Source organism: Abramis brama (genome assembly GCF_963993115.1).
Source record: "Abramis brama genome assembly, chromosome: 1".
NCBI lineage: Eukaryota > Metazoa > Chordata > Actinopteri > Cypriniformes > Leuciscidae > Abramis > Abramis brama.
In genome coordinates, this window is record NC_139963.1 from 72,932,525 (window position 1) to 72,954,032 (window position 21,508).

A 21,508-nucleotide genomic window follows, 5' to 3' on the forward strand; every position below is an offset into this window, starting at 1 on the left:
TACAACTTTGACATCGTAGGATGTCCTGTTACTTTATCCTCTACAGTAAAAGACCTGGGTGTTATACTCGATTGTAACCTGTCTTTTGAAAATCATATTTCGTATGTACATTTACATTTACATTTATTCATTTAGCTGACGCTTTTATCCAAAGCGACTTACAATTGCTATACATGTCAGAGGTCGCACGCCTCTGGAGCAACTAGGGGTTAAGTGTCTTGCTCAGGGACACATTGGTGTCTCACAGTGGATTCGAACCCGGGTCTCTCACACCAAAGGCATGTGTCTTATCCACTGCGCCATCACCACCCCTAATGTATGTTTTGTATGTTACAAAAACTGCCTTTTTCCACCTTAGAAACATTGCTAAGCTACGTAATATGCTATCAGTTTCTGATGCAGAAAAGTTAGTTCATGCATTCATGACCTCGAGACTAGATTACTGTAATGCTTTATTAGCCGGTTGTCCTGCATCCTCAATAAACAAGCTACAGTTAATCCAAAATGCAGCCGCTAGAGTTCTTACTAGATCAAGAAAATATGATCATATAACACCGATTTTATCATCACTACATTGGCTACCTATAAAGTTCCGTATTAATTATAAGGTATTGCTACTGACTTATAAAGCCCTAAACGGCTTAGCTCCAGTCTATTTAACGGATCTTCTATCACCCTATAATCCATCGCGCTCTTTAAGATCAATAAATTCGAGGCTTTTGGTCATACCTAGGATATCCAGATCAACCAAAGGAGGGAGAGCATTTTCACATTTGGCTCCAAAACTCTGGAATAGCCTTCCTGATACTGTTCGTTACTCGGACTCACTCTCCCAGTTTTAAACTAGATTAAAGACGCATCTTTTCAGACAGGCATTCATATAATATTGTTAATCTCACAGTTTCAAACTACAATCCGGCCTCTAGTTCATAAATGCCAGAGGAGAACTGGCCCCCGACTGAGCCTGGGTTCTCCCAAGGTTTTTTTTTCTCCATTAGGTCACCTGATGGAGTTTTAGGACACCATTAGGTCACTTGATGGAGTTTTTCGGTTCCTTGCCACTGTTGCCTTTGGCTTGCTCAGTTGGGGATATTTTGGGGATATTTAATTTTATTCTATCAATCAATAAATTCCACTAGAAACAAACTTTGTTGTATTATTTTATTTTAATACTGTGAAGCTGCTTTGATACAATCTGTATTGTAAAAAGCGCTATACAAATATACTTGATTTGATTTGATTTGATATATACATACATACATATACACGTATATATAGGCAAATTATAACACGTTTACACAAAATTTGTTAACACACACAAGTACTTTTCCCCTTTACTTAACATAAATTGTAAGAATATGACTAATAGTAAAGAGACTAATAAATAAACATTAGGCCTATGCTAAAGCTATTAAATAGCAGTCCCAAACTAGTTTTTGTAAATACAAACCCGCTACAAGAACAGGATAACGGCTGACGGGACAATAAAGTCAGTTTTTTCTGAGGTGAAAAACTTTATTTCAGCATACACTTATGTCACTCCCTGGTAGTTCCTATTGTGCTGGGTTTTCTGAAGTAGTCATGATTCGCCTCACATAACATAACATGCTCTAAACACGCATGCAGAGTGGAAAAGGAGGGGCGGGGGCGCGGGGAGCAAGGATCACAGCGCAAATTTGAACTATATCAATATATGCGATATGGTCTAATTCCATATCGCATTTCAAAAATATATCGATATATTTTTTATATCGATATATCGCCCAGCCCTACCTGCATTATAAGTCTGTCAATGGTAACTGAAATATAGCTCTACCTCAGCGCTCAGCTGTAGCCTGACATGCACTTTCCGTGAGCGGTAATTGAAAACCCGGAGTGGACCATGAGCGAAGTGATTACAGAATGCTTAGAGTGGAGAGAGGAACGTGCTTTTGCTCCACTCCAGGCTTTGATCACATCCCCCTCAGCAGGGTGAATACACTTCGTCTTTCCTTAATTTAAGACCTATTCAAACTAAGATGAAGACATTTATTACACTATTTGAGAAATGAAAGCCTATTTACGGCCTTAAAATTATGAAAAGTGAATTTAAGACATTAAGGACAGACTGGAACCCTGCAATTGATGGAAATCCGTCATAGACTTGCTGCAATTAACGGAAATCCGTCGTAGCGACGGAGAACTTTAATCCCTGAGAGGGCTCCAACGCCCGTTATACAGAGATTGGTAGCTCCGACGGCACTTTTAAGATGACCCGATGTGCAGCATACAACTGTAAGACGACGTTCACAGAGCGTCCCCTCGTTTGAATAAATCGTGGACACGTTGAACTAATTCCCTCCCTCATTTTGATTTCAAACTGTTTTTCTTACCTGTGAAGATAGATTTTCAGTGAAGGCCGACTAGTGTTCTCGTACAGCTTTTTATTCCTTTTGCAAAGAAATTGCCGTTTTTTAATAAGCACTTTAAACAAATACCCATTTAAATGCTTAGGATTTTTGTGTTGTGAGAATGTACAGGGAGACTTTAGATTTAAAAACTGTGTCTCGTTAGGCAATGTTTTTTCAGTCAAATCATAAAATGTCCTATTGATTCAATAGTGAGCTCACTACCAATATGGCGGCGCGGTGGCTTCACTGTTCATGACGTCATGAGCTATCCAGTCATTCTATCCACAACTTTCCTGCGAGTCTTATTGGGCGTCGCCATGACACTCGATACTTCCTGTTGACGGTATCTCAGTTCTGGTTAAGTCTATAGCACACAAGGGATACTCGCATCGCAGTACAAACGGGTGAAACTGATTAACGTTACTGACAAGTAGTAATGCTGACAGATTAAGCAATGGCTACTTTTGGCTCAACATGTATACCGTTGTGGGGTGCACAAACACTGAAGGATTTTATGAATGGGAGCTGTTTAACTTCCCAACATAAACTGACCCTCTACCTATGCAGAAAGAGTGTTTCTTGTAACGTTACTTAGAAAAAACTGCAGTACAACTGTATATCTTTTTTTAAGTGGTATATTTATTGTTTTCAATCATTTAAAATTAATTCGAGAATTAACTTGAATGTGCAGCAATTTGTGCAAATATAGAGAGTATGTAGGCCTACTAGTTGTAGCCATTAAATAAGAACATTTTAGTTTCATATTTGTTCAAATATTATAATGTTATTTTTTCCATCTATGTTGATTATGAAAAGTGAACACCATGATAGGATGCATGCAAATGCAGACTTACAAATGCGCATCTTGCTACACGCACACTCGGCACAATTGTCGAAATAATGAGATACTGTGTTGAAATAACATTATTATTAATAATAAATCTTTAATAATATTTAATGCCGAATGTTGTGCTTGTTCAATTTAATAAAATTAATACTTTAATTGTGATCATTAAAGTAATTGAATATTAAATATTAAGTGGCCAATTTTTGCTCATTTATTAAAAGTATTTATATGTAATATATCTAGTAGTAGCCTACTCTCAGCACATGTTAAAAAATTATCTGGCGCCGCCCCTGGTTATAACGTCGGGCCCATAATTACAGTTAATGTGTCGGGCCAGGACGGGCTCGGACACAACGGGCTCAGGTAGGGTCGGGCTTGATTATTTGGGCCCGATCTAAGCTCTACCCTTCATTACCCAAGCAAATTGTTTGGGCTTGTTGAGGCTCTCTGATAGCAGTATCTTCAGGCTAACGTAAACCGGAAGTTCGTTACCGGCTTGTTCTACGTTGCCATAGCGATCACGGGAAAGGTCAGAGTTCGGGAAAGTTGTGAATATAGACAGAGACAATTTATATAAGAGACATGCCACTTCCTCAATCCTCAATACAACTATATAAGGAAAACCCGTAACGGTAAAGATGGCGGTTGTATGCATATGTCCCGCCCCTCCCGCTGGAAAGCCAATCATCTGCTTTTAACAGTCAGCAGCTAACCACTAAGGAGCGAATGTACAGTGACGTGACATAACTGCCATATTCAACCTGTGCTTTCGCGCTGTGGCTGGCGCTGAGCCAAAGACGGACGCGCTCAGCGCTTGTCATAGGCTATATCACAACTGTTCAGTGTTTTTAACCACATAATGTTTATTTTAGGTTTCAGACATTTAAATACATATAATTGTTTAAGTGCTTGGCACAACACCGGCATCTGGATAGAGACGTCAATGAAGTTGGTGTCGTGAGCGTGAACCCTTGCGCATGCGTAGTAAAAGTATAACCTGTGGGGGAAAAGGCGTTTTAAACCTTATTTTGGGGCAAAGTCATCAAACTTTTTCAGCGATTTTTATCATATTTTACTGCTGTTTCTATACATGCGGTTTTTATGTCCCAGTGACCAGTGAAAGTGCAGTTCTGACTCTCTGCCCATTCATTTAGATAGGAGCCTGGTCTTGTTAGTCCGAAATAGCTGCCCGAAGGCGTTGCCAAGATGGCGGCCGAGTGGCACGACTTGCCTAAAAGGACTTTGATATAGATCAGTGCTGACACCCCCACCCCCAGAGTGAGTTTTTTCTAGGCAAACATTCCCTTTAATGTTTCCATGGCGACGCGTCACGCGATACACGCAGCCACAATAATACTGACAGATGTGTCACTTTTATTTCGCTTTTCCTTTTTTATTCAAAATATTCACAAACTTGCTTACCATGTCATCAACTAGCCTATCTGATATTCCGATTCTCAAATACGTGTGAGTGAGTGTGTTTGGTCGTTTAAAAACCTTTATAAATGATCTTGATCTATAACATGAGATGGGCGCCGCAATGTTGTCCTGCCAGTCGGATTTACAGCACGTGAATTCATCAGTTTCTCCCAAAACATATGCAAGAAAGTGGCTGGTGAACTGAGAATAGAGTAAACTTTATAGTTAACGTTACTTCCACTATGTTTGTCTGATATGAATAACACATGTCGGCAAATTATATTTGAATAGATTGTTATTGCTGCTTCCACAGACATCAGTGTGTATTTTACAAACTCCAAATGTATTGTTTTACTCGTGCTTATGTGTATTTAAATATCTGAAACCTAAAATAAACATTATGAGGTTGAAAACACTGCTTAGTTGTGATATATGACAGCGCTGAACGCGTCCGACTCTGGCTCAGCGCCAGGCAACGCGCGAAAGCAGAGTAGGGGGAGGCTGCAGACCTGGAGCGTGTAGATATACGCCCCAGGCAGTTTTACGCCCCTGCTGTTCCTGATGCGTCCAGTAGGGGGAGACTGTACAGCGACACGAATTGAGGTATTAAATAATCCGCTAAAGTTATTGTTGTTTAGCAATGATGCAACATTTATTATTTATAAACGATTAGCTTGATAGAGCTAGGTAGATATCAATTCATTTCTATATATCAATGGATGGGTCTATAATTTATTTCGAGAGACAAAAAGTTCTGGAGGGTCAGGTTGATGTTCTGTCTGGCTTAAATTTATAAGTTATAGCTTACCACGTGTACATTTACATTTACATTTAGTCTTTTAGCAGACGCTTTTATCCAAAGCGACTTACAAAGTAGGACTAGATTAAGCGAGTCATCATGAAGAGGCAAAAAACAAAAGGCAGCGCAAGAAGTGCTCAAGATACAAAGTTCAGGTATTATTCAGAGTAGCATAAGTGTGGTTTAGAGGGAAAGGGGAGGGTTTTTTTTATTTTTTTATTTTTTTATGAGGTTAAGTGCTCACGAAAGAGATGGGTTTTCAGATGTTTTTTGAAGGTTGTCAGGGATTCTGTATTCCGGATGAGGGTGGGGAGAGTGTTCCACCAGCATGGAACTGAGAATGAGAATGTTCTGGAAAGTGATTTTGTGGCTTTCTGTGTTGGAACCACGAGACGTCGCTCGTTGGCCGATCGTAGGCATCGTAGACGTGTAAGTTTAGCTGCCCCTAGTCTTCTCTACTCACTTTCAAAATTAATTTTCTTTTGAATTTTCTTTTGTTGCCTGTCTTTACCTTGCCTCTTCTGGTAAGACTCCTTTACTCCTTTCTGGTTTGACTTGTTTCTTATAAAATGAGATGATCTAACTATCTAATTTATATCTAAATATACATTTTTCTTAAAATAGCTTACTGATCTGGATTAAAATGTAGGCTGTGTGCACTTAATGTGGGATTTATCATACTCAGTCTTTGCCAAGTAACTTGCATGATGCATCCCATAAAGGTGTGTGTTTGCCTTAGCTACTTAAGGAAATGAAAATCTCTCTCTCTCTCTCTCTCTCTCTCTCTCTCTCTCTCTCTCTCTCTCTCTCTCACGTGGTGCATGTTGGGAGTTTGTGGGTGAGAGTGGTGTTGGGTGAGACCTGAGCTGTGTTTTTTTTCCACATAGTCTTAATTACGGGGATTTTGTTTTCTCTTATTTTCTGCATGGTTTAAAATTAGTTTTTTGACTTAGTTTTTGCGGGTATTGCGCAGGGAGAGATGGCGTCTCATGAGGAGATGCCGTCTTTGTCCTTGCGCAATGGCTTTAGGTGTGTGCCCGAGGATGGCGTCACAGTGGAAGACGTGCTTATTTCGGCTGGAGGGGAAGTAGGACACGAGAATATAGTGTCCGCTTCTCGTATGAATAAAGCTGTAGTAGTGTTTTTGAAAGAACAAAACTTTGTTAATCGTTTAATCGAGAATGGTCTCGTTATAAATGAAAACTTTGTTCAGGTTACTCCGCTATACGCTCCGACAGTTAAAATTACGGTATCGAATGTTCCACCTTTCATTCCGGATGAAGCGTTGGAACGGGAATTAGTACGTTTTGGCAAATTTGCCAGTGGTTTTAAAACAATCACGTTAGGTTGTAAACACCCGTCTCTGAAACACGTCACATCTTTTAGAAGACAGGTGTTTATGTTTTTAGACTCCCCCGAAAACACGCTGGATGTTTCATTCCGAGTACGATATGAAGCCAAAACGTATATGGTGTACGCAAGCACTGGTAGCTTAAGGTGCTTTGATTGCGGCGATTTAGGGCATAAAAAGTTCGCATGCCCTCACAGAGAGCGCGCACCAGAGGATAGGCAAAGGCCCACTGTCTCAGGAGAGGGAGATGCGGTGGAGCAGGAGCGCGCTGCTCAAGAGGAACACGCAGGTCCAGCAGAGGTGAGCGTTTCTGGTGCGGCGCCGTCCGCTATTGAAGTACATGATAATGCTGTGGCTAATACTAATGTGTATGAACGTCAGCAAAATGAAAATACTGTTCAAAATATCAATGCTGATGAGCAGCAAGATGATGGTGTGGAAATTGCAGGGCCAAGCAGGTGTGAGTCTGTTGGGTCGGCTGTAAGAAAGAGAGAGTTGTGTTTGAGTAATGATGGTAGTGCAGTAGATGATGATGCATCTGACGAAAATGTTTCTCTTCTTGATTACGAATGTGACTCCCAAGGAGGGTCTGTATGTGGACTTGAGGGCGATTCTCAAGATATGTCCATTAAAGATCCCTCTTTGTATACATTAGATGAAATCAATGGGTTTCTTGATGAGACATTTGGAAAACAAGTCAACATTAAAGAATTTTTTCCTGATGTTGGAAAATTTGAGAGGTCAGTGGCAGTTCTTCAAAAGACTGTAAATCTTGATCAGCTGAGTGAAAAGAAACGTTTTCGGTTAAAAAAACATGTTACAGTTATTAGAAAATGTAGAATGGTGGATAAAAAGAAGAGGCTAAAGGCATTTTTATAAACGATGAGCCTTGCATCACGCGGTGTTCTTCTCTTTATTTCTTCTGGTTTCTTCTGCCGTTGTCTTTTTTCTCTCCTCCCTAAACTTATACATGGATCTTTTGAGGGTGGGTTCATTAAATATTAATGGAGGGAGGGATAGTCATAAACGAGGTTTGGTGTCTGAAATCATGAAAAATAAAAAGTTACATGTCATTTTACTGCAAGAAACACATAGCGATATGGATAACGAAATAGAGTGGGGAATGTGGTGGAAAGGTCAACATGTACTTAGCCATGGTACAAATCTGAGCGCTGGAGTTGCTCTTCTTTTTTCTCCTGATATAAAAGTTAGCATTGAAAAAACAGAGGAATTTGTAAAAGGTCGCTTGGTTCTTGTCAAAACTATTATTGAAGGGATGAAAATTTATTTTATAAATGTTTATGCACCAAATGTTGGAAATGAGCGATTACAGTTGTTTAGAATGCTAAGCAATGTCTTAAAACAGGATTTTAGTGATGGAGACATCATCATTGGTGGGGATTGGAATTGTACAGAATGTTTTAATGTTGACCGTAATAAGGAAGAACCTCATATGCTTTCATCCAACTATTTGTCAAGATTGGTGAAAGAGGCCGAACTTTTAGATATGTGGAGAATCAAGCATCCGGTAGATAAACAATATACATGGGTTAAAATTTCTGACAACAGAGTAAGTGCTGCTCGCTTAGACAGAATTTATGTTTCAAAAAATATAAATAACAGAATTATTGATTGTTTCATTACTCCGGTAGGTTTTTCTGATCACCATCTGGTATATATTTCAGTAAACATGGCACAATTTCCAAGAAAATCTTCTTATTGGCATTTTAATGCTAAACTGTTACAGGATGCTTTATTTTCTGAACATTTTGTGTTTTTTTGGAATCATTGGAAGGGGAAGAAAAATGATTTTGAAAATTTAAAACAATGGTGGGAGGTTGGAAAAACTCAAATAAAACTATCCTGTCAACAGTACACTGCATATTGTACGACTACTCAACGAGAAACAGTTCAAGCTCTGGAAAGAGATATAGAGTCTATAGAGACAGAAATGATAAGAAGACATGACCCAGCTTTTATTAACAACTTACAACAGAAAAAGGAAAAGCTAAGTTTTTATTTGAATGAGAGGGTGAAAGCAGCTTTGGTGAGGTCACGCTTTACATCAGTTACTGAGATGGATGCCCCAAGTGCCTATTTTTTTAATTTAGAGCGTTCAGTGGCACAGTCTAAGCAGATGACATGTTTACGTCTTCCAGATGGGAAGATTACAAATGACATTATAGAAATGCGTCGTCACGCTGTTGGTTTTTATTCTTCTCTATACAAAGCTGATCTTTGTAACTCTAGTTGTGAAGCGCAACTTTTTCATGAACTTCCTCAAATAGACTCTGTTTCTAAGACTGCTTTGGACACACAAATTACTTTTCAAGAACTCACTATTGCTGTTGGACAGTTGAAATCCGGACGCTCTCCTGGAATTGATGGGTTGACTTCTGAATTTTATAAACATTTTTGGGAGTATATTGGAATGGACCTTTATGAAGTTTTCTGTGAGAGTTATAAAGATGGCACTTTACCTGCTACATGTCAACGAGCTGTGTTGTCCCTGTTACCTAAAAAGGGAGACTTGACTCTGTTAAAGAACTGGAGACCTGTTGCTTTATTAACAACAGAGTATAAAATCTTGTCTAAATGTCTGTCCAATAGGCTTAAGAAGTTTTTACATTTGATAATTCATCAAGACCAAACCTATTGCATTCCGAAAAGATCTATAATGGATAATCTCTTTTTAGTGAGGGATACTTTGGATATCTGTAAAATGTTTAATGCAGAGGTTGGATTGATTGCTTTAGACCAAGAAAAGGCGTTTGATCGCGTTGATCATAACTATCTTTTTAATCTACTTGCTGCATTCGGGTTTGGTCAGGATTTTATCAAATGGATACGTTTGTTGTACACTGGAGCTTCTTGTATGGTCAAGGTGGGGGGTGGCCTAAGTCGGCCTATTGTGGTTTCAAGGGGAATCAGACAAGGTTGTCCCCTATCAGGACAATTGTATAGTATTGCTATTGAGCCTTTACTTTCCAATATAAGAAGAACTCTAAATGGTTTATCAATACCTACAATGCCTCAACATTTAAGAACTACAATTACTGCTTACGCTGATGATGTTACAGTGTTTGTCAATGACAATAATGACATAAAAGCTTTGTCTAGAGCACTTGAGCTGTATGAAGGGGCATCATCAGCTAAAGTAAACTGGGAGAAGACTGAGGCTTTCTGGTCAGGTCAAAGAAATTTAGAAAATCTCCCACAACTACCAGGTAGTTTAAACTGGAATAGAAAAGGGCTGAAATTACTTGGTGTGTCTTTGGGATCAGAAGAGTTTCAGAAGAAAAACTGGGAGGGAGTTTTGGAGAGAGTGTGCACCCGATTGTCTAGATGGACCTGGTTGCTACCCCAGCTATCCTATAGGGGGAGAGTTCTAGTTGCCAATAACTTGGTCGCCTCTGCGCTGTGGCATAAATTTATTGTGTTGCAGCCTCCCGTTGGACTAGTTCAAGATATTCAAAGGATGCTGGTGAATTTTTTTTGGTCAGGACAGCATTGGGTCCGATCAGCTGTACTTTTTTTGCCAGTGCATGAAGGGGGGCAAGGTCTTGTGGACATCAGATCAAGACTCATGGCCTTTCGTCTGCAAGCTGCTCAGAGACTGCTGTATTATGGTGACATTGCTTGGTCCAACACTGCAGTTGCACTCTTGAGGAAAGCAGGCAACATGGGGCTTGATAAACATCTCTTCTTATTGAACTTGAATGAATCAACTCTTACAGATTTGACTCCCTTCTACAGATCTGTGATGGAAGCATGGAAAGTTTTTTCTGTCTCAAGACCTGCTGGAATACATGCGGGTTTTTGGCTGATGGAAGAGCCATTGTTCCAGAACCCCTTTTTACCTTCTAGACACCTGAGCTCTGCTAATTTGTCATCACGGCTGATAGCTGTTGGATGTGTAAAACTTGGACACATTTTAAGCATCAGTTCGGAGATCTTGAGTGAGAGAACTGGGATAAAATCTGTTCGATTTTTGAAACAAGTTACTGATGAAGTACTTGGAGAACTGAACTATGATCAGATACTTTTTATCAACAACTCTAAGCATATCAAAGAGTGGATGGCTGGACGTGACTATGATTTTCCATCCTTGATGATAGCTGCTAACGTGGGGGGATGGCATGAGGAGGAAAATCTCATATTGTCTTTCAGAACTCCTCAGCTGGATACTTTTGAGTTTGTTGGGAAAAAAGCTCTGTATGTGACTTGTGTGAAAGTGACCAATACACATCTTCTCTCCGGAGTAAAGTCATCTAAATGGACTGATTTTTTTGGAGTAGATATCTCCCCCAAAGGTAGCTGGCGGTCACTGTATAAACGCCCCATTGATAAACGGACTGGTGATTTACAATGGAGGATTGTACACAGTGCAATAGCTACGAACAGACATGTGGTGCACCTCAATCCAAATGTAGAGGTGGGTTGTTTATTTTGTTCTGAAAACGAAACTATTTTTCATCTCTTTGTGCAATGTGTACGGTTGAGTAATTTATTCTCCTTTTTATCTCAATGGGTATCATCTTTAGGTGAAGATTTATCTCCTCAATTGTTTATTTTTGGGCCAAAGTATTTCGCTAGTCGTAAACATGTTTTGGTTTTACTAAATTTTGTGTTTGGAACTGCCAAACTCACTATTTGGAAAACAAGGAAAAATAAGATGCTTGGCAAAGATACTTTAGATCCTTTGATGATGTTCAAGGGTTTGGTAGCATCAAGGCTTAGGATAGAATATGCATACTATAAATTGGTTGGGTGCTTACCAGTGTTTGTGAATACTTGGGCCACAAATGGAGTGTTATGTACAGTTAATGAAAATGATGATTTAATGTTGACTTTTTAAGTCATTTTGTTGTTGTTTTTTTATCTTTATTTTTATTTATTTTATTTTTTTGTGTGTTTTTCGTAATTTGAGATTTTGTAATGCAGATTGTTAGTGGTAACACAGACTGGTTTTACCTATGTTGTAAATAAAGGTGATTTCAATCCTCTCTCTCTCTCTCTCTCTCTCTCTCTCTCTCTCTCTCTCTCTCTCTCTCTCTCTCTCTCTCTCTCTCTCTCAACTTGTATAAACTATAAACACCCATCTCTTTTTTTTAACTGCATTCCAAACCAATAGCTTCTCTAGTAAATAAATGACTTACAGAGACATACAAGGACATGTTTTTAATGTCATTTTCAATTTTCTCTGCACAGTCCATCATCAGTGGCCAAAAGAAATCAAAGTGTCTTGACACTTTTTCCAAAAGTGTTCCACCAACAAGTGCCTGTGCCGTTGTACTTTGAAGATCAGGAGTAAATTGATGCAATCCACACTCACCTGACATAAATTCTGGGCAGCACACACACACACACACACACACACACACACACACACACACACACACACTGTGACTAGATCAAATTCACCATGGATGTCCTTTTTACATTTTTTTAAAGTTTAGTTTTTTTTAATGAAATACCCACAGATATGAAACTCAAATTAAAAAGGCAGTTTGTGTTCTCGTAACACTTTCTTTTATGTGACTGTGACTCTTTCTGTGACTCATAGGGGTCAGTGATTCTGCAGGGTCTCCAATAAGTCTTATAGTTTATCTCAGTTGCTTTGATGCATTTCTCAGATCACACCTGAAATCACATCATCTTGTTCTTGTGCACATCATAAAAGCAATTTCTCATTTTATACAAATTGCAAATGCTTCGGTACATTCATGCAATTGAAAATGTACAACTGTCTGCTGTTTCCTACGTTATCAACTCTTTATGTCATGTTGATCAAAATGTAGGCCTATTATACTAGTTCCTTGCATAAGTCATTAAATGCAAAATGGTTGACTAGTTGTCAAACTGTTAAGCATGTTTTCAATACATTTCTATTACACGTTATTTTGTAAATGTGTCCTGATGAATTGCGAAGGTGTATTTAGAATTTCACTAATGAAGGAAATAATGAATTGATATAATGAATAATGATGAAATGTACCAAAGCAACTGTGATAAAAAAAAAAAAAAAAGGATTCAGGAATTTTATACAAAATTTTATACAGTGAGTCCTGCTGCTTGTGAATTTGACAAGATCAAATTCACCATGGATGTCCTTTTTACAATTTTTTTTTGAATGTTTAATTATTTATTTATTTTTATCAGTGAGCAGAAGCACTTTGACAGGAGGATAGAAACACAGTTAAAGAAGAGTGGCAAGCCATAGGGGAGTCATCTACAGGAGTCATCATAATTCATAAATGGTGCTGATAAATAATGTTTTTGTGAACAACAATATTGTCTCCTTCTTATAAATGTCCCTTGGAATTTTAGAAAAGGGATAAATTGTGTTTGTCTTCCTAAAATGCTATGTAGGACACTGTTTTGTAGCTGTATGATGACTAAGTGAATAGTACAGCAGATATTTCATCGAGGATCCATATGATTACACGGTGCTGTCTAATGGGCTAAATATGGTTAATATCTAATTGTAATTTTATATAAATTCACAACAACATATTTCACTCAGTCTCCTGTATAAAAACATACAGTGAATATTCTATTATTAATTATTATTATTATTATTATTTATTCAATATTAATATATTCAATATTCAATGAACTATTCTACAGTATGTCATATATCATTACTTGTCATCTGATCCAACTATGTGTGTTATTTTTTTAATTCATAAAAACAAATAGTCTTCTGTATAGGCTGAGTGAAGCCCAACCTAATATCTACAGATATGTTAATCCATAGTGCAGATTTATACTACCTGGTCAAAAACAGCTCTGTTTTCAGCACGCCGTTTGAGTGCATGTGTCTTTAAATGATAATGAGCTTTGCTCACCCCGCCCCTCTGTTCTGTGCGTACACCGTTTCTAACACAATAACCATAACACGTTGTTCATTATAAACGTGGGATTATGAATTATATTGATAACGTCGTACATAGAAAACATGCCATAATGTACCTGAGTGTAAAAATAGCCGCATTCATCGTGAAGCGTGCAGCAAGCGATTTGCAAAGATTAATATAAAGATTAATATAAAGGTTAATAAAACGTTACACTCACTTGTTCTTCTGGAGGTTCACAGGAACATGAATAGTTGGTACTGATCCTTTTTCCTGGAGCAGCTTCTTAGCAAAACCAGCTTTACTGACCCTCGTTTGTAAAGCAGTCTGGTGAAATGATTTGGCAAACATGACAGCATTGACGTTGATCGTGGGGAATATTCCCTTCGAAAACAAAGTCAGCCACTGCGTCTTTAGCGGTTCGGATTTAGGAACATCATCAAAATGACTGCTGTGTTCCTTATTACACCCAAGAACAGAACACCACAATCGCTTAGACACCATTCTACTCAGTGCTCCAGCTATCAACAATGACCGCGCCGATTGGTGCGGGCTATGATTGACAGTTTGCTCACGAGGGCGCGAGGGCGGGTCTGTGTTGAAACGGGTCTGTCAATCACCATTGTGGGAGGGGCGTCCGACCGTGTACAGCACACAGTCGAACGGCTTGATTTAGGAGAGGGGGAAACATATAAGGAGATTAAAAAAAACACTGGATGGATTTTTATCATTTTATGATGGTTGTGTACAGGCACTGCCAACACACATTTCAGTACAATCAACTTGTAAAAGTGCATGTACCATTATATGACCCCTTTGAGAACATCTGCTACTGCCTGATATGTAAATATCACTGATCTTAAAAGAGAAGAGCTGATAGAGAATGTTGTATTTACTTAAATTCCACATTGATGTGATTGTTGTGTTGTAGTTTCAGGAGAAAGTTCAGACCAGATCAGACTGGTTCTGCTGGGAAAAACTGGATCTGGGAAAAGTGCCTCTGGAAACACCATCATCGGCAGAATTGTGTTTGACTCCTCTGTCGACTCGGACTCTCAGACGAAACAGTGTCGGGCAGAAACTACAGTGAGGATGGGTAAAGAGATCTCAGTGATCGACACTCCTGGACTTTATGATACAGTACTCAATGAAAAGGAGGTTATTGCTGAAATACTGAAATGCATTACACACGCTTCTCCTGGACCACATGCTTTTATTATCGTGATTAAAGTGGGTCGATTCACTGAGGAGGAGAAAAACACAATACAGCAGCTCAAAAAAGTGTTTGGAGAACAGATGGAAAAATACGCTTTAATCCTCTTTACTCACAAAGATCAGTTAAAGAAAGAAAAGAAAACCATTGAGCAGTTTCTACAGAACGGTAATCGAGATCTTAAAGAACTTGTAGAGAGTTGTGGAAACCGGTTCTTCTGTTTAGATAATGAGTCTGCCAGTTCCCCACAGTTCAGAGATCTGATCAGTAAAGTAGAGAAGATGGTAGAGGAGAATGGAGGGACGCACTTCACCAATGATGTGTTTGAGGAAACAGAGAAACACCTTCAGGAGATTCAGAAGCAGAAGTTAGATGAGAAACTGAAGCTGTACAAACAGGAGCATCAGCAGAATCTAACAGAATGGCAGAAAATATACAGGAGTTTAGTAGAGGAGTCACGAGAGGAGGCTGAGCTGTCTTTTATTGATTACATAACTCATCTTGACATTGCTGGTGGATACATAACAGCTGTTGCCAGAGTGCATGGGAAGATAACAGTGACCCGTGAAGAGAGAGAGAGTGCCATAAAGGAGGCTGAGAGTAGAGGAATCAGTCGTGGAAAGGCAGCAACACTTGCACTCAGAGCTACACGTAAACTAGCAAGACAGAAGATGTGTGGAGTTCAGTGAGAGGTTCAGTAATGGTCAGATAAATGTGGACTTGACATCTAGACATGCTCCTTCAACTGAACTCAAATACTTTGATTTCTTACCATTGATTTATTTGTTTCTTGATAAATCGAAACCATCTGTGAAATAGTCAAAAGTTAATTTTTTTTTTTTTTGGCAAATACATGTACAGTATAAGGAACCTAGAGGTCATGTGAGAGTACTGTAAAAGACTGGTTAAAATAAATGTTATAGTTTTGTCTATTAAGGTCACAAAACTCTGGGCTTCTGATAATGTCCGAGGCTCAGACTCACTCTCCCAGTTTAAATCTAGATTAAAGACGCTTCTCTTTAGCCTAGCATTAATATACTGCATCTCCTACCCTTATACTGTTATATCAGATCAAATGCACATGGTTATTCTTGCTTAATGTTATGAACAGCAGCTACACATGTTTAAACTAATACATGTTAGCTAACTGCATGATGTGTGTTATCTTGAAGTGTATATTTCTGTAATATGGACATTAGTTGGACACAGTCACCTCTGATAACAGAATCAGGTTCATAAAGTGTCAGAAACAGACGCTGGTGTTTATGAAGGAGGAGGACAGTTATTCATCTATCCATCATTCCCTGTAGACAGCTTGGGGCAGAAGATCTGATAAACATGCTGTTTTACACTTGAAATAAAGGGAGCTAAAGCAACAGTGTTCTTTTTTTATTTTGTTTTGTTTCATTGTGATCTGCATTAAATGTTACTACATTCAATCCACTATATTTTGCAAAAGTTTGCTTGAACACTTTCTGTGTCAGGTTTAGGTTATTTCCCAGCATGCACTGCATGCTGGTAAATTTGATTTGATCATAGTGCCGGTTTAGTTTAGTATTAGTTTAGGATAGTAATTGTTGAAAATAAGTGTTATATATTATGTATTTCTGTGAAAAGGGAGAGATGTTGAGTTGTGTTTGACATGTTTGAGCATTTCTGTAATTTCTGTGGCTGAATCAAATCTTGAGTAAGAATAAGTGAACACAAGTGTCCATGTACGAGCTCCTCTCTTCAATGAGCACAAAAACAAACCAAACTAGTGAATGAACAACATTCAAAACATGAACAGCTTCATTTACATTTATTCAATCACATCTCAATCGATCACAGAGCCAGTGATATTCCTACATAAAGACAGATTTGTTAGAAAGCTACAGAAACCAGCTAAAGCAGAGGACAATGATGACTGGCAGGTGCGGGTAATAATAGAGGAGGTGCAGGTGTGGGCCAAGGAGGATCATGGGAACTGTAGTGCAGACGATGACAGTGACAGTGAAGAAGACGATGACAGTGACAAAGAACGTGACAAAGAACGTTATGGTGACTTTACTTGTGTTCACAATAGCAGCCTTCAGTTTTCAGTTCCAGCTCGTCCTGAGATTTATTCGATCTTCATGTTGTGTTCTCCAGAAAACATGATCTTGAGGTTGAAGGCAGATCTGCCGGCGCTCACCGATTCAAGCTGATCTCCCCATTCCATCAGCTTTCTAGAATTATACAGGCCATAAACTGAGTTTAAACTGCACATTTACAGCGTTTATAATGCAGTCTTCTAATGATATATGACTATCTACTCCAACTCATTGTTGAAATATAAACATTCAAACGGTGGCTGTAATAAAAACTAGTTTTCATGACAGATTCATTCAAACATTCAGTAAGTAATGAAGAAATCACAGGTTAGTTATAAATATATGTAATACTTAATCAAAATGCTAGTTTATGGACATTCAAGTGAATGTAAATGTGATTCCCGATGACCTGAGCTCTTGTGAACTAGTGTCAGATATAATAGTTCATAGCTCCAATAGTTCTTTATATCTGAAAGCCGATAACTGATATATTGCCCGATAAATCTAAATTTTTGAGAGCCTGATTACAAACAAAAGTCTCACCATTAAAAGCCAAGCACACAATTATGATGTTCTCATGTTGATTTTAAATAGCCGATTTGACAGCGTTGCACATGTTGCACTGAACTGTATTTTCCTTTAAGTGATTCCAATCATATTTCAAGCAATTTAAAACCCTCATGTTGAACAGTCGCATCTGAAGTGATTCAGCTGAAGGAAATAATACATTATTTATTTAATATATTGGCAAAATGTACTTATCAGGCCGATACAGATTACTATTAAAAATGGACATATATCGGCCGATACCATATATATCGCGCATCCCTGATTGATGTCAGGGATGGATTTATCCATGAAAACTAAAATGGAAAAAAATAATTTGGGAAAAAATAAAGCTGATTTCATATGACCTTACATTGGGCATTACCTTGGACAATCAAGGGTCGAGGTGTGCTCGGCAATCTGGTCATCCTCTGGAGGTCGGCAGCTGTGGCAGATGGCTGTAAAGTAAGTTTATACAGAAAACTTTTTTATAGATGCAACGGGGTGCAAAAGTACACTGCCTTTGACTTTACACCTTATATTCAGTAACAACTTTACTGAATATACATTAAAAGAAAACTTTTTGCCAATAACTGAATAAGTGTTTGCGAAACAGAACTTACATCAGCTTCAAGCACGATGGCGTCTTGTGGTTCTTTGTCCTCAGGAGCTGTAGATCACACATGGCCTTGTCTGAAACTTCAACATCATAACTAGCCAGCACTTCAGCGATCCCCGGATAACGGCTGAGTCCCTGCAGAACTTATCAATTGTGCTGCCTTTGCTGTGGACGGCCTCTCTTAGCTTGCTGATGATAGAGACTTCTGTGAGCAGCTTAAAGTGTGAGTAAAGGCATCTTTGTGAAGACAGAAAGGGCCATTCTTCTATAACCTTGTCAATGTCTGGTGCAGGAACCTGATTAAGGTACAGTACCTATGTTGCAGTATGTAAGTCTTTACCATCAGTGGCTCAGCTCTTTCTGCCCCATCAAAGCCATCCTCTGAAAACATGCAGTGCAGGCGCATTATCATCTCATCCACTGTAGTCTCGGTCTCGCCACTGGGTAGATCCGTAGGAGCCCATCTCACGCACCCATATTGATCCACTGGGCCTCCTGCCATTGTCCCTGCTCCACTGCAGGCCCTCCTCTCCCTCCGTCGTCCTGCAAGAGTGTTATTTCTATTTTTGTACTCAACCCTTGTTTTAATTTGTTGAAGGAGGGACTGGCGTCCATCTCCAATAATATCTCCTGTTTTGCCTATATCTGCAAAACATTTAGGAAACTCTCTAATGATGCCCCGAACTATAGTGTGGCATGTTGCTCTACTAGGATTAGGATCTTGTTCTAAGATCTGATCTCCCACTGCCTGCACTATGTTTTTTCTGTCTACTGGGAGTGGTCTTGATTGATTTACCAAACATTTTTGAAGAGATGAAGGCATCCGTTCCCAATTTACTCTGAAATCAACATGCCATGGCCTTCCAAGATGTGGTGCAAAGCTCTCAGTGCATGAGGAGTGTGAGGATGGACTGCATGTGCTTCCCAAAGGGCTCTGAGATGAAGAGGGAGAAGGGACAGCCTCTAAATTTAACTGAATTACTGGAAGTTCAACAGCAAAAAAAAAAAGCAAAAAAAAAAAAAAAAGGGCTCTGAGATGAAGAGGGAGAAGAATTACATCTTTCATAAAGTTGATAACCTGACTCATGACAGAAAGAGAAAAGGTACAATTTTCTTTTTAGATCAAATGAATCTGTAACACATTGCTCAATAAACCTCTGGAAAAGCATGATGAAGAGCAATTAGTAGCAAGTCAAACACCTCATAAGTTGGAAGAGGACAGTAGTCAAGCAAATGTTCTTGGTTAACACAAAGATGATAATCTTAAGCTACTGCTAATAGACACCAATGTCTCTCAACTTAGCAAACGTATGTTTCTCTGCAACAAAGTACACAGACTCATGTACGACAACCACTAGAATAATCCTTCCAGCCTAAAGTTCATCATCATGCTTTTCAAGCAACACAAACATCCCCTTTCTGTACAATGTGCCTTTCACTGTGATTTCATTACATGCCACTGTTGACTGTGAATCTAATGTGTAACTGGCCACTGCCTCTCTAATCCTGTCACTGTAATCATCGATATATATTTCTACACCCTTCTGTATCTGTACAACTGGAGGGATCATGCCGCCTGCACCGAGATACGCTTGCAGAAGTTGGTGTCTCTCTGCAGTTTTCTGGCACACTTCTTACAATAGCTGTGCTTGCTTTCGAATCTCAAAGTCCAGAGGCGAATTAGTGGACCAAAGTGGTGTATAAGGTCAGGGTAATGACACATGTAATGATGCTTAGGTCGTAAGGGATTATCAGGGAAGAGCTTTTGCCTGGTGCAAATGTATTCGTCGATTAAAACTTTGAGATATGCAACCTCCACTATCTCTCTCAGTTGCAATATCAGTAGCCATACCTCATTTCTACATGGATCTTTAATCCTGTCACCAATCAAGAGAGGAAGTATCCTGAGAAAACACCAATTGTCCACTTACCCGCTCACTTCCGGGGGAGAGTTCGCCTGGTTTGTCATTTGCATCATTTCTTTTGTATTTGAACTGATTTTTGCATCGATTCAATTGCAAGTATGTAAAATGCTTCTCCTCAACTAAACAACCAACAAACAAAGCAAGGTCATAAGAAACAACGCCCTCAAATAGATTGTGCCCTAGACATGGTGGGAGCCCAGGCTGACAAACATGGAAATGTGCAAGCTTGTTAAAAGGAGAGTCCCCCTTGACACCAAACACAGAGCCAGCAACGGCAGAGTCTAAATCTTGGACACGGCTTTTATATAAGACTGCACAGTTCTTGCAGTACACACAGGTTTGGCTCATTCACAAATGTGGTTTTATTTATCTCACAATATCGGCAGAAATAATCTGCACGACTGAAGTTTTCCAATAAAAACCCTATGCAATGGGATCCCAAACTATCTCCTGAAATGGCAACAAGAGTCTCTTTCACGATTTTACCACTGGGCATTGAAATACCAGTTTCCTCTAGAAATTTAAGATCCTTGATCAATGGCTCAGAAACTTTGTTTATTCCAAAGTTTTTGAAGTTGTTTTCCCTACAAAGAAGCACAAGCTGCATGTGATCTGTAGTTGATCTGAAGTGCACACCCGAGGTATCTCCGCTTCGCGTCATGACCGCATTACCACCTCGGGTGTGCATTATTTTTCTAATAATTCAACGGCCTGTCGTCAATTATTCCTTACTTATACTAATGTTACTTACTCCTTACTTATGTGTTTTTTAATGCACACCCGAGGTGTAACCTTACATAATTCCTAATAGTTATTCAAGTAATATTATTTGAATATCAAATATTCAATATAAAATAAGCAAATAAATAAAATAACAAATAACTAGCCTAGAAATAAAAGGGAGGGAGGGTTATATAAAAATGTAGTTAATGTAGACTAATATATATTCCTTTCTTTTATGGAATATTCTTTGATTTTAGAGTTGCACATATCTTTTCAAAATGTATACATTTGCTCTTAATTTCATGTTATCCTTTTCATAATGTAAAGTACATTAAGAATATATTATATTATATGTATAATATATAAAAAATAATTCTAGAAACTAAATCTAACCACTCATTTAAAACTGGGGATTCTTGCTTTATCCAAAAAATTATTGCATTAAAAGCTGTAATTCTCAGCATTCTAAATAAGTATACACTATACTTTATTAAGTAGCATAGGTCCTATACCCTATTAGCATAGGTCCTATACCTCTATTTTTTGTGTTTATTTAAAATAAGACAAATCTGATATTATTTTAATCTCCAAGATGTTATTTAACAGTTGAGATAGTTATTTAATGCTCCGCTAACTAGCAGAAGACACTAGCAGGGTTTAAATCCCAGTTGTGCAGGCGGGGCATGTTGTAACACTGCGTTACAATGTGCCCCTATTAGAAATATGCTATTATATTCTATACTTTTA

At 38.6% G+C, this 21,508-nt stretch overlaps 1 protein-coding gene across 1 annotated transcript in view; it reads left to right on the forward strand.

Annotated features, from left to right (window-relative positions):
* Positions 1-19,710, forward strand: part of LOC311095031 (GTPase IMAP family member 8-like) — a 39,860-nt gene extending 20,150 nt beyond the window's left edge. The window contains exon 4 of the mRNA XM_084133319.1: positions 14,595-19,710. Within this exon, the coding sequence (XP_083989445.1) occupies positions 14,595-15,565 (971 nt within the window). The 3' untranslated portion in view covers positions 15,566-19,710. The remainder of the gene's footprint in view (positions 1-14,594) is intronic.
* Positions 19,711-21,508: the final 1,798 nt, after the last annotated feature.